The sequence below is a fragment of the Centropristis striata genome, chromosome 6 (genome assembly GCF_030273125.1).
Source record: "Centropristis striata isolate RG_2023a ecotype Rhode Island chromosome 6, C.striata_1.0, whole genome shotgun sequence".
In the NCBI taxonomy this organism is placed as follows: Eukaryota; Metazoa; Chordata; class Actinopteri; order Perciformes; family Serranidae; genus Centropristis; species Centropristis striata.
Genome location: NC_081522.1, coordinates 33,937,847 through 33,958,208, shown reverse-complemented (window position 1 = coordinate 33,958,208; position 20,362 = coordinate 33,937,847). Strand labels below are relative to the sequence as shown.

The window sequence follows — 20,362 nt, the reverse complement described above, 5'->3', positions numbered from 1 at the left end:
CTGTGGTCTGAACGGAAACCGGACTGGAATTTTTAAAGAGGGAGTGTAAGTTGAGATGGTCCTGAAGATGGCAGCAACTACTTTTTCCAGCACTTTTGACAGGAATGCAGGGCTTGAAGACCTCCTCGGGATTTTTTTTGGTGTTTTTTTTTTTTTTTTTTTTTAAATCATGTTTTAAAAAAACCAAAACCCAATAAAAACCCTTAGTTAGTTAGATCTGGGTAAGATCGGGGAGGGCGGCATTGCGGTGGATAGCGTAGCCTGCCTGAGAAGAAGAAGGCGGCTCATCGGCGAGCGTGCTTTAGACCCACGTCATTACTATTTCTCAAGAAAGTGACTGGAGACAAATCCAGCGACTCCTTCTTACTCTCTTTTTAACGACCCGCTAATGAGCCGGAGGCCGGCTCGTTAAGATGAGCCGCCGTTAGCGGCAGTTAGCTCTGTAGCAGTACAGTGTGTATGTGCTGCTGCTGCAGGAGAAACAGCGATCTGTTTGTTTCCAACAAGCACCGGACACTCTGTGCGCAGTTAGCACGTACCATTAATTCACGATCACTATGTTTATGATCAGCGGAGACACTGTGCATAATAATTAGTCATGCTGCTTTGTTTATGATCATTTGTTGTGCACAGTTAACGACGGCGACACCTCCAGAGTCTCTAAATCGCTCTGGGGGCTAACTTGTTGTGGAGACACGCAGAGTGAGCGGACATTTGAGAGGGTGTGGCATGAGACTTTCCCGGTGGTAGTCGAAACACGGCTTTACGGTCCATGCGTGCGCTCTCCCACATTTCCACCGGGCGCGGAACGGCTCCGCCGCGGGTTTGCTCCGTCCTCTGCACGGCGTAAGTTCCCACCGGGAGCCAGCCGTATACACGCGAGATAACGAGAACACGCGATAATCCTGACCATACGGGAGACCACGAGATCCCGTGATAAACTGTGTATAAGGCAAACAACAACAACAAACAGCTTACTTTGCTTCTCCGATGTGGAAGATCTGTTGATCTGACCATCTATCCTCATAGAAAGAATATGTTATGTCATCAGTGGTGGACTCGGGGGGGGGCAGGAGGGGCAACCGCCCCCCTTCATGCCTCCATGGTTGAAAAAGCACGCTAAAGTGCCTCTAGAGTGGTGAAAACAAGAGGAAGTGCCTTATTGGCTGCCCTTTACACGTGCAAAAAATTATTTGGTGCCCTCTAGATGTTTGCTCTCATTTAGCTCTCAAAGTGCACAAAATAGATGCATTTTACTTAAAAATGTACAAATTTTCTCCCGGGGGGGCATGGTTCGATACTTTGGTTCGATGGTTTGGTTCGATACTTTTAATTGTCAGTACCATATGATTAATTACTTTGTCCCCCCCCCATGCATAAAAAAATTTCAGGCACAGGTGCTTGTGCTTGTGCTTCAAGCCCTGGGAATGGAAGGTTGGAGATGGGTCTGTAGTTGGAGAGGATTTCTGGGTCTAAGGTGGGTTTCTTGAGAAGGGGTCTGATGACAGCGGATTTCAGAGCAGGTGGAACATAACCAGCCTGGAGTGAGTTATTGATGACTTGAGTAATCAAGGAACTTTGAGTGCAAATTTTTGATTTGACCAGGGCTGTAGGAAAAGGGTCCAGGGCAAAGGTGGAAGGTTTCATCCTGTGGACGATGTCCTCAACCTCCTGCTCAGAGATGTCGGGGAAGTAGCAGAGAGGCTGGAAAGTCCCAGGCTGTGGGTCGGCAGTAGGGACAGCCAGAGGAGGGGAGCTGGAGCGAAGAAATCAGATGGTGTTGACTTATGTCCTGAAGAAGGTGATGAAGCTGTTGCACTGCTCTTCTGTGATTTCGGTGTGTGAAAGGGTCTGTTGCTTGAGGAGATGATTTATGGTTGAGAAAAGCTGTTTTGACTTTCCAGGACTTTTGCTTTTGATGTTTGAATAGAACTGTGACTGTGCTTTTCTGAGTTTCGGCCGGCCGACCTCGTTAGCGGCAGTTAGCTACAGTTAGCTTTGTAGCAGTACAGTTTGTAATTGCTGCTGCTGCAGGAGGTGTTCACTTAGCGATCTCTGTTTGTTTACAACAAGCACCAGAGTGAGCGGTGTCAGTGGGGTGAAAAGATGAGTGAAAACCTCTAACCTGCTGACTTCAGGTCTGTCCCCGCCCATCATGACGTCTTCAAGTTGTGAAATACGATCCGCCGTGAACTTGAGGTATTTTATTTTGAAAATATACTGGGTGTTTTATTTTGTGTCTGTGCACGACTTCCTGCCCCGAACGATCTGCTCTGTGCTGAATTGATGCACCATGCTCCATCGTCCGTCAAAAATAGAAGCTCTGCGCAAGTGTTGCAAGGCTGACGGATGGCCGTGCGACGATGGACTCACCACGCAGCGGATCTGGAGTCGGTGGAATCTCACACAGTGATAATAATGAGTGCGTAACGGCTCCACCGACGGATCTGCAGCCATTACCCATGCAGTGGAATTTAGGGGTTAGAGAGGTTGAGCTGGAGGTGGTGTTCTGTCATCCAGGTAGAAATAACAGCCATGCAAGCAAGATACAAGCTAAGACAGTGAGGTCGTAAGGAATCAAGGACAAGAATAGCTGGGTATCGTCGGCGTAACAGCAGTATGAGAAACCATGATTGGAGATGATTGCGCCAACTGAAGTGGTGCATATTAAAAAGAGAACTGGGTCTAGCATTGACCTTTGAGGTACCCCCATGGATGAGATGTGCTGTGTCGACACTTGCCCCTTCCAGATATAATTATTAGTAAGTATCAAGATACTTTAAAGGAATCTCCCTGCGAGGTAGGACATGAACCATCCCAGGACAGAACTGAGATACAAAGCCCAGTAAGTGTAGAGAGGAGGATATGATGGTTCACATGATTGAGCAGTTGCTTTAGCCAAACTCTTGATTCTGTTAGCCAGGAGTGCAGTCTCAGCCGAATAATCAGGCTTGAAACCAGGCTAATTTGGGTGGTACAGGTTGTTCTCAAAAAAGCAATTTTGGTTAAAGACTGAGTGCTCTAGTTTTCCACCTTGGTAATTGTTGGCACATTGCCATCTCGTGAACACCTTGTGCTGCAGATAGTGTAAATAGGGCCCATTTTTCTGCTGTTGTTTATGTTATTTGTCTGCTTTGTTCAGTAAAAAATGCATGTTTAACACATTAACCCCAGACAGCCAGCAGTTATCATGGCTAGCTTGGTAAACAGGGCAGAAAAAATAAATCAAAATGAGAAAATATACACAACAATAAGAAAACATTGATTATGATGATTTTTTTTGGACAGCGTATTATAGCTGGCATAGCAAGTTTCCGACTGACCTCACACTCAGCGCCCAACTTGTAGCAAATTAACTTGCGTCCATCAGTGTGCACATGAGCGTGTTGGTTTTGTTACAATGTTGCAATTTGTACAATGTTAAAACTTTTCAGACTTGTGGGCACAAGTTGCGTCAATCCGAGCTGGATATTAGTTGGCTGATTTAAATCGGGACAGGCCGGGATAAGAAGAAGCTCAGTCTTAGAGAGGTTGAGCTGAAGATGGTGTTCTGTCATCCAGGTAGAAATATCAGCCATGCAAGCAAGATACAAGCTAAGACAGTGAGGTCGTAAGGAAGGAAGGTCAAGAATAGCTGGGTATCGTCGGCGTAACAGTAGTATGAGAAACCAATGATTGGGGATGATTGCGCCCAGTGAAGTGGTGCATATTAAAAAGAGAACTGGGTCTAGCACTGACCTTTGAGGTACCCCCATGGATGAGATGTGCTGTGTCGACACTTGCCCCTTCCAGATATAATTATTAGTAAGTATCAAGATACTTTAAAGGAATCTCCCTGCGAGGTAGGACATGAACCATCCCAGGACAGAACTGAGATACAAAGCCCAGTAAGTGTAGAGAGGAGGATATGGTGGTTCACATGATTGAGCAGTTGCTTTAGCCAAACTCTTGATTCTGTTAGCCAGGAGTGCAGTCTCAGCCGAATAATCAGGCTTGAAACCAGGCTAATTTGGGTGGTACAGGTTGTTCTCAAAAAAGCAATTTTGGTTAAAGACTGAGTGCTCTAGTTTTCCACCTTGGTAATTGTTGGCACATTGCCATCTCGTGAACACCTTGTGCTGCAGATAGTGTAAATAGGGCCCATTTTTCTGCTGTTGTTTATGTTATTTGTCTGCTTTGTTCAGTAAAAAATGCATGTTTAACACATTAACCCCAGACAGCCAGCAGTTATCATGGCTAGCTTGGTAAACAGGGCAGAAAAAATAAATCAAAATGAGAAAATATACACAACAATAAGAAAACATTGATTATGATGATTTTTTTTGGACAGCGTATTACAGCTGGCATAGCAAGTTTCCGACTGACCTCACACTCAGCGCCCAACTTGTAGCAAATTAACTTGCGTCCATCAGTGTGCACATGAGCGTGTTGGTTTTGTTACAATGTTAAAACTTTTCAGACTTGTGGGCACAAGTTGCGTCAATCCGAGCTGGATATTAGTTGGCTGATTTAAATCGGGACAGGCCAGGATAAGAAGAAGCTCAGTCTTAGAGAGGTTGAGCTGAAGATGGTGTTCTGTCATCCAGGTAGAAATATCAGCCATGCAAGCAAGATACAAGCTAAGACAGTGAGGTCGTAAGGAAGGAAGGTCAAGAATAGCTGGGTATCGTCGGCGTAACAGCATATTAAAAAGAGAACTGGGTCTAGCACTGACCTTTGAGGTACCCCCATGGATGAGATGTGCTGTGTCGACACCTGCCCCTTCCAAGATACTTTAGAGGAATCTCCCTGCGAGGTAGGACATGAACCATCAGAGGACAGAACTGAGATACAAAGCTCAGTAAGTGTAGAGAGGAGGATATGGTGGTTCACACGATTGATCAGTTGCTCTAGCCAAACTCTGATTCTAGCCAAGAGATTAGTCTCAACAGAATGACCAGGCTTGAAGCCAGACTAATTTGGATGGTACAGGTTGTTCTCAAGTAAGGGATTTTATGTTAAATTTCGATTAACGATTAAGGTTGTGTGCAGTGTGCACATAGGCATGAAGGAGGTGTTGACAGCTGTATTGTTTGCACATTGCTATCTCTGGGACACCTTGTGCTGCAGATAGTGTAAATAGGGCCCATTTTTCTGCCACTCGTTATTTTGCCTGGCTGCCTTGTTCAGGATGGACAGGAAAGAGTGTTGTGTGAAGCTGTCGGTCCAGCCATCCAGAGGGCTTGTGGATGAGAAGTTTATCATCTTGGTCCAGAATGCCTTTCCTGGTTACCAGCTGACCATCCAGGCCCTCCACACCTGTGACCATGGAAACAGCTGGCAGGCGTTTGCTCACTACACCACCAGTGATACTGGGACTGTTAATGGTAATTCAGGAAAATTAATGTCAACATAAATGCATTGGGAAGTTTGTGAACAACAGAAAAACATATTTTGTTATGAAACTATGGAATTGCATGAACAGAAAGAGACAGAGACAATATTTGTGTATAATTCGCTGTGTTGAGTTCATAAAGATTAATTTATTTGCAAAAGTTTTTGCAAAGGGTTATTATTTAATTTGTTGTACTTTAACAGTTGACAATTCTGATCATGATGTTGATGTTGAGGTACTTTGGCTTCAATGCAGGACGTTAAAAAGCACTCCAAAAACGCTTCTGACGTCCCCTAGGGACTGAAGGCGGTCCTCCAAAGACTGGATGGTACAGTCTACCACAGCATTAAAAAAGGATACTTCTAGCCTTTTCATCGCGTCAGATAGTGGCTCATCAGGCATCTCAGGCAAAGGCAAAGTGCCTTTTTGTGGTTCGCAACTTCTTCTGTTTCAGCACTGCTTCGGTGTTCATTTTTTCACATATCTCTTTTGCTGAGATCGGTGCATCTTTAAACCAGTTGCCCTATAACTGATTAAATTTTCTTTGTTTTTCTGAATGAGGCCCGCTGCAACATCAAACTGCATGTTGGCTGACTGAAGTAGATTGCCTGTGGTGTTAATCTGGGACAGAATGTCATACCAAACCGCACAACAAATTTGAAATCTGTATGACCCGATTTCTTCTGCAAGCGAGTCAGTCTCAACTTTTACTGTGGGTTCAGTAGTTTTTTCCCTGACTTCTAACAAAGCCTCTCTCACCTTGTCTGCTTGGTAGCATAATGGTTCGATACTTTTAACCCGGCTTTCCCATCGTGTTTCAAGACTTGAGTGCGAATTTCACATGCTTCTTCAAGATGGCCCACCTTTGAGGGGAACCTGAGAAGAGTTTGTATATTTTTTCCACATTTCCAAAAAAGCAAGTGGCATCCATGGATGCTTCAGCAGCATCAGAAACCACTAGATTTAAGCTATGGGCTCCACAAGACACATGGCAAAGGCAAAGCATGTGTATGTTTTTTAAAAGCCTTGCCTGTACACCTTTATTTGTCCCTTTCATGTTTGCACCATTGTCCCCTTCAGTCCTCAAAGGGGATGTTCAACTCTTCAAGCCTCTGAAGAATTAGTAGTTAGAAGTGCTCCTTCATCTCTGGTGTTTTGTCAAGATTTACAGTGCACAAAACAACAGACATCTGTCCTTGATGACTTACATCTGGCGTATAATCGCATAGTATTTTGAATCTTTGATTTCAGACACCACTGTGTCCACTATTTTATCACTTACACAGGTTATCAACTCATTTGAATTTTCCCCAAGTATGTGATATGCTCTGATCCACTGTCAATGCGTCTCACAAGATCTCTCAACACAGGTTCAAATTTAGCCATCAGTTCCACTTCTTTTAGAAAGTTCCCATTGTTGTCCTGATGTAATGTGTCAACAGATCCCCTCAGCGCCAGGTTCCTTTCTGCGAGTGACTGGATAATGCTGATTAAGTGTGTGAGAACATCTCTCCAGTGATTCCTCTCTGCCTCGAGGAGGCCCATTTCTGTCTCATCAATAATTTCCCCCTTTGAAAGACGCAAGGCAAATTCTTTGCATTTGACCATGTTGCTGCAATGACCTTCACTATTTTCATGTTGTTTTAGCAGTGCACCTATGTTGACCCAATGCTGTTGTACCTCGGTTGCCAGTTTTAAGACTTTTTTGAAAATCATTTGCAGAAAAAGCAATAGACTGCATCTTTGCTTCTTGAATAAGTCAGCCAACTCCGGGGCCCTAAGCAGCCGCTTAGTTCGCTTATGCCTCGTTCACTCTGCATCCATGTAGAAGAAGTGGCGAAATTCTTAGCTGTAGTAAAAATTAAACATATAAAACAGGAGTTGGCCTTTGCTGACTTCAGAAATGGCAAACCATAAATAATAATTCAAAAATAAAAACATCTGAGCATTTTGGCAGTATCACTTAGGTACTTTTCTTAAGTGGTGTACAGCCCCTTTAAATGAAGAATAAAAATACTTGCTCCATGACTCTATAAAAGTGTTAGTTTTACATCAAAATGCCTTTTCCTTTACAGTTTCAGAGGATCCCAGTCTGGGCGGGACATATTCTGGAGTTGAACCAATGGGTCTACTCTGGAGCCTCAGACCAGTTTCAGGTAGCAAACCTGGGCTCCGGTAGGCCAACAAAGATAGGGTTGACAGAAATTGCCAGATTTATATGACCTTATCAGTTTCAGAATCAACTTTCTCCCATCACCCCCCAGGATGAGGAAGATCAATGTCCAGACTCCCATGGTGGTCAAAATCTCTGTGTACCAGGGTCATCAGACTGAGGGCTTGGTGGATCAGGTGCCACTGGCTGGTGTGGTGGTGGAGCGCTGGTACATGGCACCTGGTGTCCGCAGGATCCAGATCACAGAGGAAAGACTCACTGCGACCCTTTTCCTCCCCTCAGGTAGGAGTCTGGAGGGAGGTGTCCTCTGAGTGGAGCTCAATAGTGACATCTATGTATTAGTTTTGATACGTGGTTAGATCCTTTTACTTGGATTTGAAAAAACGAATTCATCTACTGAAAAAACTAATTAATCTACAACTAGAGACAAAAGGGATATAATTCAAAGTATCGCTGATCATGAAAAACTGGAACTAAGAACATTTAAATACACTGACCATAATTTACTGGACTTGGAGCATGATATAGACCCGGACAACAACTTCTTCTCTAACATCAACGACAACTGCTGCTACTACACAGCTGAACAGTACAATCAGAACATTAAAACGGACAGCAAATTGTCTATAATTCAATTCAATAGCAGAAGTCTGTATGCAAACTTTAATAACATCAAGGAATATTTAAGTCAATTTAAAAAAATGTTTAAAATAATTGCGATATCAGAAACGTGGATCAATACAGATAAAGGAATGGATTTTGAACTGGAAGGATATGAATTTAACTGTGTAAACAGAAAAAACAAGAGTGGAGGAGGAGTGGCTGTGTATGTGGATAACAGCTTGAATTCTATAATAGTAGAAAAAAATGACAACTGTCATTGATAACTTATTAGAATGTATAACAATTACTGGAGCGACTAAGTGATAAGTGTGATAATTGGCATGAACACTCTCCATGGGTCACTTGACAAGAAAATTGTCCGAGACATTTTAAGATGGCGGCCATTTTTCAAGATGGCCGACACCTAAGTGGAGCAGTTAAGTGATATAATGGTTTATTTGGTGATACAAGCATACAAATTGGCATGAGCAGTCTCTGTTGGTCACTTGACAATAACCCACCCACAGTTACTTGAAATTCCAAGATGGCGGCCATTTTTCAAGATGGCCGACACCTTGGTGGAGCAATTGAATAATATAGTGGTTTATTTGGTGATACAAGCATAAAAATTGGCATGAGCAGTATCTGTAGGTCACTTGACAATAAGCAACACACAGTTACTTGAAATTCCAAGATAGCGGCCATTTTTCAAGATGGCTGACACCTTAGTGGAGCAGTTAAGTGATACAATGGTTTATTGGGTGATATACGCATAAAAACTGGCATGAGCAGTATCTGTGGGTCACTTGACAATAAGCTAGCCACAGCTACTTGAAATTTCAAGGCAGCAATTTTTTTTTTCAGGATGACTGCCGCCTGCCATGTGGACCTTTAAATTATGAATTTTCTCATAGAAATGTATTGGGTTCCTCAAGAGAGGTTGTTTGACTGTGCTTTGTCTGACTCCTTGCCCACGACCTGTCCAGTTTGGTAAAACCTGACAGGAGTTCCCTCCCACCGGCGTAGCTCTCCGGGTTCACCGAGGTACACAGGCTCCCTTACCATGAGGGCTTTTTTAAATACTTTTTTTATAACTAACCATTACTACTGCCATTAAACATGCCAAATAAATACTAAGGGGTAGGGAAACACAGTTGTGGTGCTGAACGGACAGTGCTCCAAAATAATAATTGAGCAATGGTTAATACTGAATGGCAATAATGACAGATCCAGAGGCAACAGCAGCTCTGGCTGAAACTGAACCATGACAAACAGTATCTGAAACTATACTAGGGAACTAAACTGAAAATGTGAAAGCAATGTTACAAAGTAAAAACTGAACATGTCACAGTAATAGGCTGGTGATAAAACAGAACATAATGCGCCGATGTGGCGAGGGGAAGCCGAGCCATAGGCCTACACTTGAAAACACAAAGGACAACAGGGAATAATACTGGCAAAAGAAACAAGCAAATAAGTTCTAGCAGGGGCAACTGAGTCCATATCTGTAGCACTTACACTTTCCAGTACAAGCCTTGGTGCACCCACATTTTGTCAACTCCCAACAAGTCTCTGCAATAGGTGGAAGTTGAGTCCAGAAGACTTTCCACTCCTTGTCCTGTTTAACCCATCCCCAGTCGGACGGGCTCGGCATATGTGGATGTCTCTTCAATGCCTGTCCCCATACATATCCAGCCTCATAAGAAGTCTGGGATCTTCTTGACCTCTTGACATGGATATCTTTGGTATCTTTAGTGTCTTTAGCAGCAGTAGATGCCTTTTTTTGTGCCCTTTCCAGCTGTGTGATTGTTGAACATAAGTTTACAGCTTGAATGATATTTTGCTCTGTTTCTTGTCAATGTGCTTTCTATGCCATCACCTTCATCTAGTCGGGTTGGACTACGTAAGATAGGCAGAGCATTTATTTTATGAAATAATGGAACATTTCTTGCAATGGTATCATTACCAGTATGATCTTGGTGTCCTGCTGTTTGTTTTCTCAACTGTTATGATGGCTTCTGCAATGTCTGCAGCAAATTCAAAGGCAGAGGCTGAGGGTTTAGCCTTTTACCACCTTTTAATACGCACTTTAATGTATGGGATACAACTAAGTTCATGCCTTAACCCTACACTTAGTCCAATCGTTCATCCAATGCCATTTTTACCCTGTACAATCTGTACACCACCCGGTTAACTAAAACTACTCAGAGAGTTGTCGTCTCTTCTTTGACTAACTTTACAATTGGCTGACATTGAACCCCACCCTGAGTTTAACAGCAGTCATATATCACCGGTGTGCCCTGGTAGTGCAGATACTCACTCTTGTCTAATCTGTCTACGATCAACAAATCAACACAACTGTATTATAATGTGTTAAAACTTGTTTTCCAGAATAATCTAAAACCCAATACAATTCTATGAGAAAATTGATCTTTTGAGGATCCAGGGGGCGGCCATCTTGAAATATAGAAATTTCAAGTGGCTGGGAGTGTTTTTTTGTCAACCCAAGTAACTGTGGGTGGCTTATTGTCAAGTGACCCATGGAGACTGCTCATGCCAATTTGTATGCTTGTATCACCAAATAAACCATTATATCATTCAATTGCTCCACTAAGGTGTTGGCCATCTTGAAAAATGGCCGCCATCTTGGAATTTCAAGTCACTGTGGGTGGGTTATTGTCAAGTGACCAGCAGAGACTGCTCATGCCAATTTGTATGCTTGTATCACCAAATAAACCATTATATCACTTAACTGCTCCACTTAGGTGTCGGCCATCTTGAAAAATGGCCACCATCTTAAAATTTCAAATGTCTCGGACAATTTTCTTGTTAAGTGACCCATGGAGAGTGTTCATGCCAATTTTCACGCTTGTATCATAAACTGAAAGATTCTGGCAAAAATGAGCACTTAGCCGCTCCACTAAATTGAAATATGTCAAGAAAAAAACAAAAAAATGTAATAATCAGCTGTATATACAGAGCACCGGGATCTAGTATTGAAGCATTCAAGGACTGGATAGGGGAAATGTTTTCAAAAACTAATCAAAAAGCTGTTTTCATCTGTGGTGACTTCAATATTGATCTGCTCAATCCAAATAAGCACAACATGACCGACAAATTCATCAATACAATGTACAGCATGAGCTTATATCCAAAAATCACCAGACCTAGTAGAATCACAACCCATTGTGCCACTTTAATCGACAACATATTTACTAATGACATTGAAAATAATACAATAAGCGGACTATTAATTAACGACATCAGTGACCACCTACCAGTGTTTACAGTTTATAACAGTAACTACCAGAGAAATCAGCCAGAGGAAAAACCAAAATACAGACGTGTGAGGACAGAGGAAACTATGAATACATTTAGGAATGATTTACTGACACAAAATTGGGAAAAGGTATATCATGAAAGTGATATTGATGCTGCATATGAAACCTTTTTAAGAATATTCACATCATTATATAATAAAAATTGTCCAATAAAACGATACTACAGAAAACAAAAATACAAAGATCGACCATGGTTCACGAAGGGATTACAAAATGCCTGTAAAAAGAAAAATACACTATATAGATAATTCATAAAACAAAGGACTAAAGAAGCAGAAAAGAAATATAAAACCTATAAAAACAAGTTATCCAATATTATAACGGTATGTAGGAAAGAATACTATAGTCAAATATTATATTATAACAAAAGCAATATTTAAGGTATATGGGACATATTAAATAGTATTATTAAAAATAGTGCTAAACAACAGAGCTACCCTCAATATTTTATTGATAATAATTTTAAAAAGGACAATATGGACGATGTGGTCAACGACTTTAATCATTTTTTTGTAAATGTTGGACCAAACCTGGCAAAAACAATTCCAGATCCGTTGTTATCTGATGATTGGAATGATAACCTTATAGTGAAAAATCCCAGTTCAATGTTCCTCACAGCAGTGGAAGAAAAAGAAATAATAGATATGGTAAATAAATGTAAATACAAAACATCTACTGATTCAAATGAAAATGATATGAAAATTGTAAAACGGGTCATTGAGGGGATCTCTGAACCACTTACATACATCTGTAACTTATCATTCCAAACCGGAAAATTTCCTAAGGACATGAAAATAGCTAAAGTTGTGCCGCTGTATAAAACTGGGGATAGACACCACTTCACAAATTACAAATTTACAAATTACAGTACAATAAGAAACAATAGTTTCTTTACTTCCACAATTCTCCAAAATTCTAGAAAAACTATTCAATAACAAATTAGACAAATTCATAAATAAACATAAATTACTTTCTGACAGTCAATACGGATTTAGAGCCAACAGCTCAACATCACTGGCATTAACAGAATCAGTTGAGGATCCACAAACGCTATAGATCACAAATTGTATTCAGTTGGAGTATTCATAGATCTCAAAAAAGCTTTTGATACAATTAACCATAACATATTAATCAATAAACTTGAATGGTACGGGATCAGGGGGTTAGTATTGCACTGGGTGAGAAGTTATTTAAGTAACAGAAAACAATTTGTGAAGTTGGGGGGACATTCATCTTCATGCTTGGACATTGCTTGTGGCGTCCCACAGGGGTCAGTATTGGGTCCAAAACTATTCATACTTTACATAAATGACATGCAGAGTTTCAAAAATATTAAAATTAGTATTATTTGCAGATGACACTAGTATTTTTTGTTCTGGGGGGGATTTAAAGGATCTACTGGGGAGGATCACCACTGAAATGTGCAAACTGAAAATGTGGTTTGACAGAAACAAATTATCATTAAACTTAAGTAAAACCAAATTCATGCTATTCAGCAATTGCAATAAGAATACACAAGTACAGTTACAAATAGATGGGGTGGACGTTGAAAGAGTATATGAACACAAGTTTCTTGGGGTAACGATGATAAAATAAACTGGAAGTCTCATATATAAAGCATGTACAAAGCAAACTGTCAAGAAGCATTTCAGTTCTGAGCAAAGCAAAACATATTCTGGACCACAAATCACTCCACATTCTCTAGTAGTCACTGATTTTACCATATCTACAATACTGTGCAGAGGTTTGGGGTAACACTTATAAATGTACAATACAATCTCAATCAATACTGCAGAAACGAGCCATAAGAATAATTCATAATACGGGTTATAGAGACCACACAAATTCACTATTCTTAAAATCAAAAACTTTAAAATTCACTGACCTGGTTCATTTCCAAACAGCACAAATCATGTACAAAGCAATAAACAATCTACTTCCTGGGAATATTCAAAAATTATTTTTTTTTACAGAGTTGGGGGTTATAATCTGAGGGGTGAGTTAAATCTAAAACCTCAGCGGGCACGTACAACATTAAAAAGTTTTTGTCCTTCAGTTTGTGGAGTGAGGCTGTGGAACAGACTGGGTGTGGAGCTCAAGCAATGTCCAAGCATGATCCAGTTTAAAAAGCGGTACAACCACATGGTTTTCACAAGGTACAGGGAGGAAGAAAGGCTTTAACAATCGGGTGTTTTCATAAATGATAAATTATTCATGTATTTGTTTATGTAATCTATTTATTTTCAAAACATTTTTTTTGTAAATATGTATTATTTAAATATGTATGTTTAGGGGGGGAAAAAAGTGTTAATTGAGTAGTGGAGAAGGGGTACGTTTAAATAAGCATATGCTTCATCCTACTCCTTTTCGGACATGTTGCATTCACATTACAGCTTTTGTTTTGACTATTGCTATTTTTTTGTTTTGATTATTCTCATTGAATGTATTTGTTTTTGAGTTTACTTTGTTGTGTTACTCGCACATGTTCGAAATAAAAGCTGAACTGAACTGAACTGAACTGATTTCACTCAGAGCAGGGGGCTCATTTCTCTTTTCCATATTCTCAGACATTAAATTTAGTTTTTTTTTGCACCAGCACTTTTGTTTATGTATGGGCTCAGTGCTGCTTGATAAACACTCTGTGCTCTCATGTACCTGATTTCTGAATGCCATACACAGGGATTTTTAATTTATATTCCGTAATCTTTTAATCTCGAAAACACTCCATGCTTAAGCCCATTAAGTGGTATATAAATTAAATTATTATAACCAATTAATATTAGTGGCCTGATATTAATTAAAAGCCTCGAAAATGAACTGTATTGTAAATGCTAATGTAAATGTAAATGAAATTAACAGTATTGTTGTGTACATTGTAAACTGATTTCGGTATTTGGCTCATCTGAAGGACCGGGACCTTTCCCCGGCGTCCTGGACCTGTGTGGGGCTGGAGGGAAGTTGGAGGAGTACCGCGCAGCACTGCTGGCCTCCCACGGCTTTGCTGCCATGGCCCTCGACTATCTGACACCTAAAGTGGTCATGGAAACTGGGAAGATGGTGGACGACACATACTTTGAGGTAAACTCGATTAGGTTCTGAATTTAAAAACCATCAACGTTAGTTGTGAACAGCCCAAAATAACCGAACATGATCAAAACATAATGTAGATTTACATTACAGCATCTGTGTCTGTTATCTCTGTGTGTATTTATGTGTCAGTAAAACAATGAAAACACTGGTTCAGAGTTAATCCACCTCTACAGAGCCTGGTGTTGCAAAGAAAAAAAGTGGAGGAAATGTCATTCAGAGTTTGACAGACACAGACTTAGTTTTTGGAACTTCAACTTTCTGACAGACACTGGGATAAAACATGATAGTCTAGGTATGTTGATTATTGAAAAAAGATTCAGGGTTTGAGTTGATATTCATGGTAATGTGAAATATGCAAATCCACAAAAAAATCACACTAACAACATTTACAATTATATCAAAAACAATGACGACTACAGAAGGCCTATGGAGTCCTGGAGCGGCATCCTCAGATCCTCAGCAGCAGGATCGCCATGTTGGGTCTTTCCTTTGGCGCCTCTGTCACCCTCAGAATGGCTGTTTACTCCAAAGTTATGAAGGTAAGATGGCTATAGATTAAGTTTACTTTTGGCACTATTCGCTTAACTATTTTTTGTCTATCAAAATCAATCTGATTTCAGGTTCCTGTCTGTCTTACCATATTTAAGTGTTGTGTGTATATGGTCTCCCAGCTCAGGTGTGCAGTGTGTATTAGTGGGATCCATGTGCAACCGGTTGATCGACCTGTGATGCAAATATCAAGATACTTCAATCAGTAAGTTGATCTACCTTTAGTTACTATAAGATCTGTGTCCAGCAACTCAACATTTACTCAACATTTCAGATTGTTTTTCAAAATGTCCTGCTGCCTTTCCTTGTCCACAGAGAATAAACACATAAGACTTTAATGACCCCATAATCATTCCTCAACTCTCAGGCATAACTTTGCACTCTCTCTGACACATTTTTCGGTATTTTTTTTCCAATCAGAGTTGATCCAAAGACTCCGGTCACCAAGGAGAACCACGTAATCTGGCGAAATTGGGCCCTGCCCATCACCACAGACCCCTCACTCAAAGTGGATGTGAGTACCACCAGACAGAATTTATCTCTGCATTCTTCTTAAAACGTGAATTTATCCGTTATGTATCTGTCGATAAATTATTCCACGGGTGATAGTAGTTGATGCAGAAATTTTCAGCTGGTGATGAAAGCTGAAATTTGGCAACTTTTTTTCCTCTGAGCAGGTGGGAAGACTCCAGTGTCCTCTGTTGCTGGTTGTAGGTGAGGACGATCAGAGCATGGCCACCAAGAATCTGCACTGGATGTGAGTTTACTGACATGAACACATTAAGTCAAGTCAAGTCAGGTCAATTTTATTAATATGAACCAAAGACAGAGAGAGAGACAGAGAAGAGCAGGAGTTCTGGGAGGGGTACAGCAGCAGTTGATAACGCTCCACCATTGGCCAGTAGTGATGCAGTTAGTGTAGAGTGAATTGCAGGAGAGGAGCATTCCCATCTGGGGCCGACCAAGATCCACAGCAGTGAGACCAGCAGGAGTGAGTGCTGAGCAGGACCACGGCTTGACACCCTGTGAAAGAGAGAGCAAAGAAATGTGCGAGTAGTCTGGGAAAATACAAGCTTGTGACATGTATTATTGGGACATCAGAGAGAGAGAAGAAAAGAGGCCCCGTGTATCGTGTGCCCCTACACATTTGGCCTATAGCGACATGACTAGGGGCTGGTCCAAGGCAGACCTCAGCCAGTCCTAACTATAGGCTTTGTCAAAGAGGAAAGTTTTAACATATCCAAGCAGTGCAAATGAAAGTAAAAGAAAAAGAAACACTTCAGGAAACCATCTGAGAGACATGAGATTAATTGTGTGTAATTGTTTTGCCAAAGTGCTTTGCCAAAAATAGCAGGATGTCCGACTGCATCTGGAAGCATTTTCCACTATGCATCCATGCTTTTCTGGATATTCTGACCCACAATCCTCTGCACAGCATATTTATTAGCCTGAGGGTCAAAGTTCAAGACACGATGTTATGATGACGTAAGATGTCCCAATTGCACGCAACAGTAGCTACTTTGTAAAGGCAGCTGCTTGACTTACTAAAAGTAAGTATGTGATTTAGAACCCAGCTTTGGTTTAATAGTTCCTGTTTTTCAGATGAAGGAGATGATGGAGCGGGCCGGGAACAGTCACCTGCTGACTGTCCTGTCGTACCCAAACACCGGTCACCTGATTGAACCTCCGTTCACGCCGTTTGCCCGATTCAGCAACTTACCTTCAGCTCAATCATCTGGGAGGAGTAGGTTTTTCTTCAGACTTAGAAGCTGTATGATTAATGCTCTGGATGATAAAAGGTGCAATTTGTAGGATATGGCCAGATTTGTAATTTAAAACATTCTAAAAATCAGTTAATCAACACTTCACAGAATATAACATAGTGACAGTGTTGATGTTTTGTCTAGGACATATATGTATTGAAGAGATATCTACTGAAATTAGCATGCTAATAGTGCTTTCCTGTTATGTAACACCACTTGTGCCTCACAAGATGATCGTGAGCCATTAGCGCTTTTCAATCTGCGTTTTGCAAAAGTGCCGTAACAAAGTCTGCCTTCATTTTTCCTGAGGACATTTAAAGTGATTCTGCAACATGTATTAATATTGGTGTCCATTCACATTGCATTCCGTTATTGAGATGGTAATGATGTGTAACAGAGCAGCAGCAGTATGTGTACAATAAACAATGACAGCCACAAGTGCTTTAAAACCAATGATGGTGTAAGAAATGACCGTCGGGCTGTTTCGCTCAAACTTAGGTGCCAAAGTCAGGACTTAAGTTTCTAGGTTTAACAGTGTTTTGGTTGTCTGTTGTCTTTGCAGTGATGCTTCTGTTGGATGGAGAGGTGGTGGCACATTCTCGTGCTCATGAAGACGCCTGGAGGAAGATGCTGAACTTTCTGAAGGAGAATTTGTATGGCGGCACAGATTCCCACTCAAGATTATAGATGTTAAGTTCAGGTGCCTCTGGTTTAGGAAGTATAAGCACCATTGATTTTCCGCATAAATAATTTGAAATTACTTAAAATTTGTTTAACATTAGCTTAGGACACACTACCATGATATCACAATAAGTCATACATAGTACCACACCCTTCTCTCCTCTCACCTAACAATAGTACATAACTAACATTTTTCTCACTAACCCTGAAGATGAAATGTGTAGCTATTGTTCCACCATGTCATTACAGTTGTGTGTATCGGGATGTTGTTTTAACTACTGTCCTTGCTTATCCAAGATAGATAGCCAATAACTGCCCAGACATTACAAACTGAATGAACTGACAAATGAACTGTCAGCTGTGGATTACTTGTTGTTAGCTCGCAGAATCACACGTCCAGCTGACCATCCAGGCCCTCCACACCTGTGAACATGGACACAGCTGGGAGGCGTTTGCTCACTACACCGCCAATGATACCGGGACTGTAAACGGTAATTCAGGAAAATGAATGTAAAAATGTATGCATTGTGAATTTGTGAACAACAGAAAAAAAACATATTTTGTTAAGAAACTATGGAATTGCATGAACAGAAATAGACTGAGAAAGTATTTGTGTGTAATTGGCTGTTTTGGTTTCATGAGGATTCTTTTTTTTTTTTAAGTATTTGCACAGGGTTAATATTTACACGAGCAGTTGACAATTTCAGGCCATGATGTTGATAACAAGCAGAATTGGCTTCAATGCAGGACTTTCCTGGAATTTCCTTTAGTGGTGTGTATCCTGTTTACTAAGGTTAGTAACTGTATCAAAATGTTCCACAAAAACAGACTTTTTTCCACTGTATATAAGAACTGGTTGACCACTATAATGAAGCTCAAATAATACTTTGGCTCAATGCAGGACTTTGAACATTTCCTTTAGTGGTGTGTATTCTGTTTACTAAGGTAAAGAATAAAAGTACTTTCTCCACAACTGTATCAAAATGTTGCACAAAAACAGACCTTGTCCACTGTATATAAGAACTGGTTGACCACTTTAATGAAGCTCAAATAATCAAGACAACATTTGTTACAACCACAATACTCGTGCATCCATGTAGAAGAGAAAAGTGGCAAAATGTTTCACTGTTGAATGGCAATTTTACCAATTCTTAGCTGTAGTAAAAAATAAATGTGTAAAACAGGAGTTGGCCTTTGCCGACTTCAAACATAAATAATAAAAATTTCAAGCATTTTGTCAGTAACACTTATTGATGATAATTATTAATAACTCTGGTAGCCATCTAACCACAGTTTTGAACCACGAGATCCCTGCAAGTGTTGCTCAGGTTCATCCTTACATATTTGATATCATTATGGGAGGGATAGCATTTATGATAACGCCCTTTTTTATACACATTTGACATCCTGTGCAAGGTATCATTTATTCAGAAAAGAGGCATCCTTAATTCCCAACATTATCCCTAGTTTCCCCGTTTACAAGCCTGGTTATAATGTTGTATTCAATAATGTTAACAATTCATGGAAATGGTCCAGTTCATTTTATTTGAAGAGATTTAAAGGTTTTTCCATTGTCATTCATTTACCTTTTCTCCAAGATGAGGGGTTCATAATTAATAAGCTATAGTCAAAAAGTGACATGTTATTCTGAAGGTACACCACATCCTCAATCATGCTCTATATTCATGTTTCATGTATGTTTTGTACACAAGGAGGCGTTTATATCAGCCCATAGCTCGCTGTTATACTTGATCAGATACATTTTGAGACAATGCCAGATGGCTGAGGGTAAAAATGTGTGTTGGGACCACAGGTTTGCCACTGATGGGCTTTTGTCATTTGTACATACTGGATTGGTTTGAATGTAAAAGCAAAGGCATTCTGGATTCCTTTGTTCTTCAACAGAGGACCACCAAACTCAGCCAAAGGATCAAGTTACATTTTAATGCCCCCTACAGATTTGTGATAACCTCATTGGTCAAAAAGGCCTCGTACACTGCATGGAGTCTCCTGTCTGCAGCTCTGCAGCTAACCCTCTCTGACTGTAGCTGATATTAGCTGGAGATGTGTTAAGAGTAGGGGCACACGTATCACATAGATTTTATGGGTAAATAATAATAATAACTCATCTCAACAAAGTTTTTGAACCATTATTATTAAAAAACCCTGCTCTTTTGTATTATGTATAACAGACGGAGTGAAGTTATAACATAACATAACATATACAACAAATAACATGACATAGCCAGATATGAGCAGCTAAACAGATATTTTTTTCACTATAACAATTCCTGGATGATAAAGGGATATTGAATATTGGTTGGCCGATTTAAATTGTGATGGGCTGGAATAAGATGAAGCTCAGTCTTAGAGAGGTTGAGCTGGAGGTGGTGTTCTGTCATCCATGTAGCAATATCAGCCATGCAAGCAGGGATACAAGCTAAGACGGTGAGGTTGTTTGGCAGAAAGGACAAGAATAGCTGGTTATCGTTGGCAACAATGGTATGAGATGGTATGCCAATTGAAGTGGTGTATATTAAAAAAAGAAGTGGGCCTAGCACTGACATTTGAGGTACCCCCAGGGATGAGATATGCTGTTTTGACACTTTCCCCTTCCAAGATACTTTGAAGCATCTCCCTACAAGGTAGGACATGAACCATCAAATGACAGACCTGAGCTACAAAAAACAGTACGTGTAGAGAGGAGGATATGGTGGTTCACATGATTGACCAGTTCCTCTTGCCAAACTCTGATTCGTTGTTAGCCAGGAGTGCAGTCTCAGCCAGG

The 20,362-nt window shown here is 40.6% G+C and overlaps 1 protein-coding gene across 1 annotated transcript; it reads left to right on the top strand.

Annotated features, from left to right (window-relative positions):
• The first annotated feature begins 5,126 nt into the window (after positions 1-5,126).
• LOC131973460 (bile acid-CoA:amino acid N-acyltransferase-like) lies at positions 5,127-18,811 on the top strand. Its single transcript, XM_059335465.1, is given in 11 exon segments — positions 5,127-5,366; positions 7,450-7,549; positions 7,639-7,829; positions 14,400-14,569; positions 15,001-15,120; positions 15,253-15,335; positions 15,551-15,644; positions 15,808-15,868; positions 15,871-15,887; positions 16,733-16,874; positions 17,456-18,811. Coding segments are annotated over 11 exon segments (1,299 nt in total). The 5' UTR covers positions 5,127-5,170; the 3' UTR covers positions 17,581-18,811.
• Positions 18,812-20,362: the final 1,551 nt, after the last annotated feature.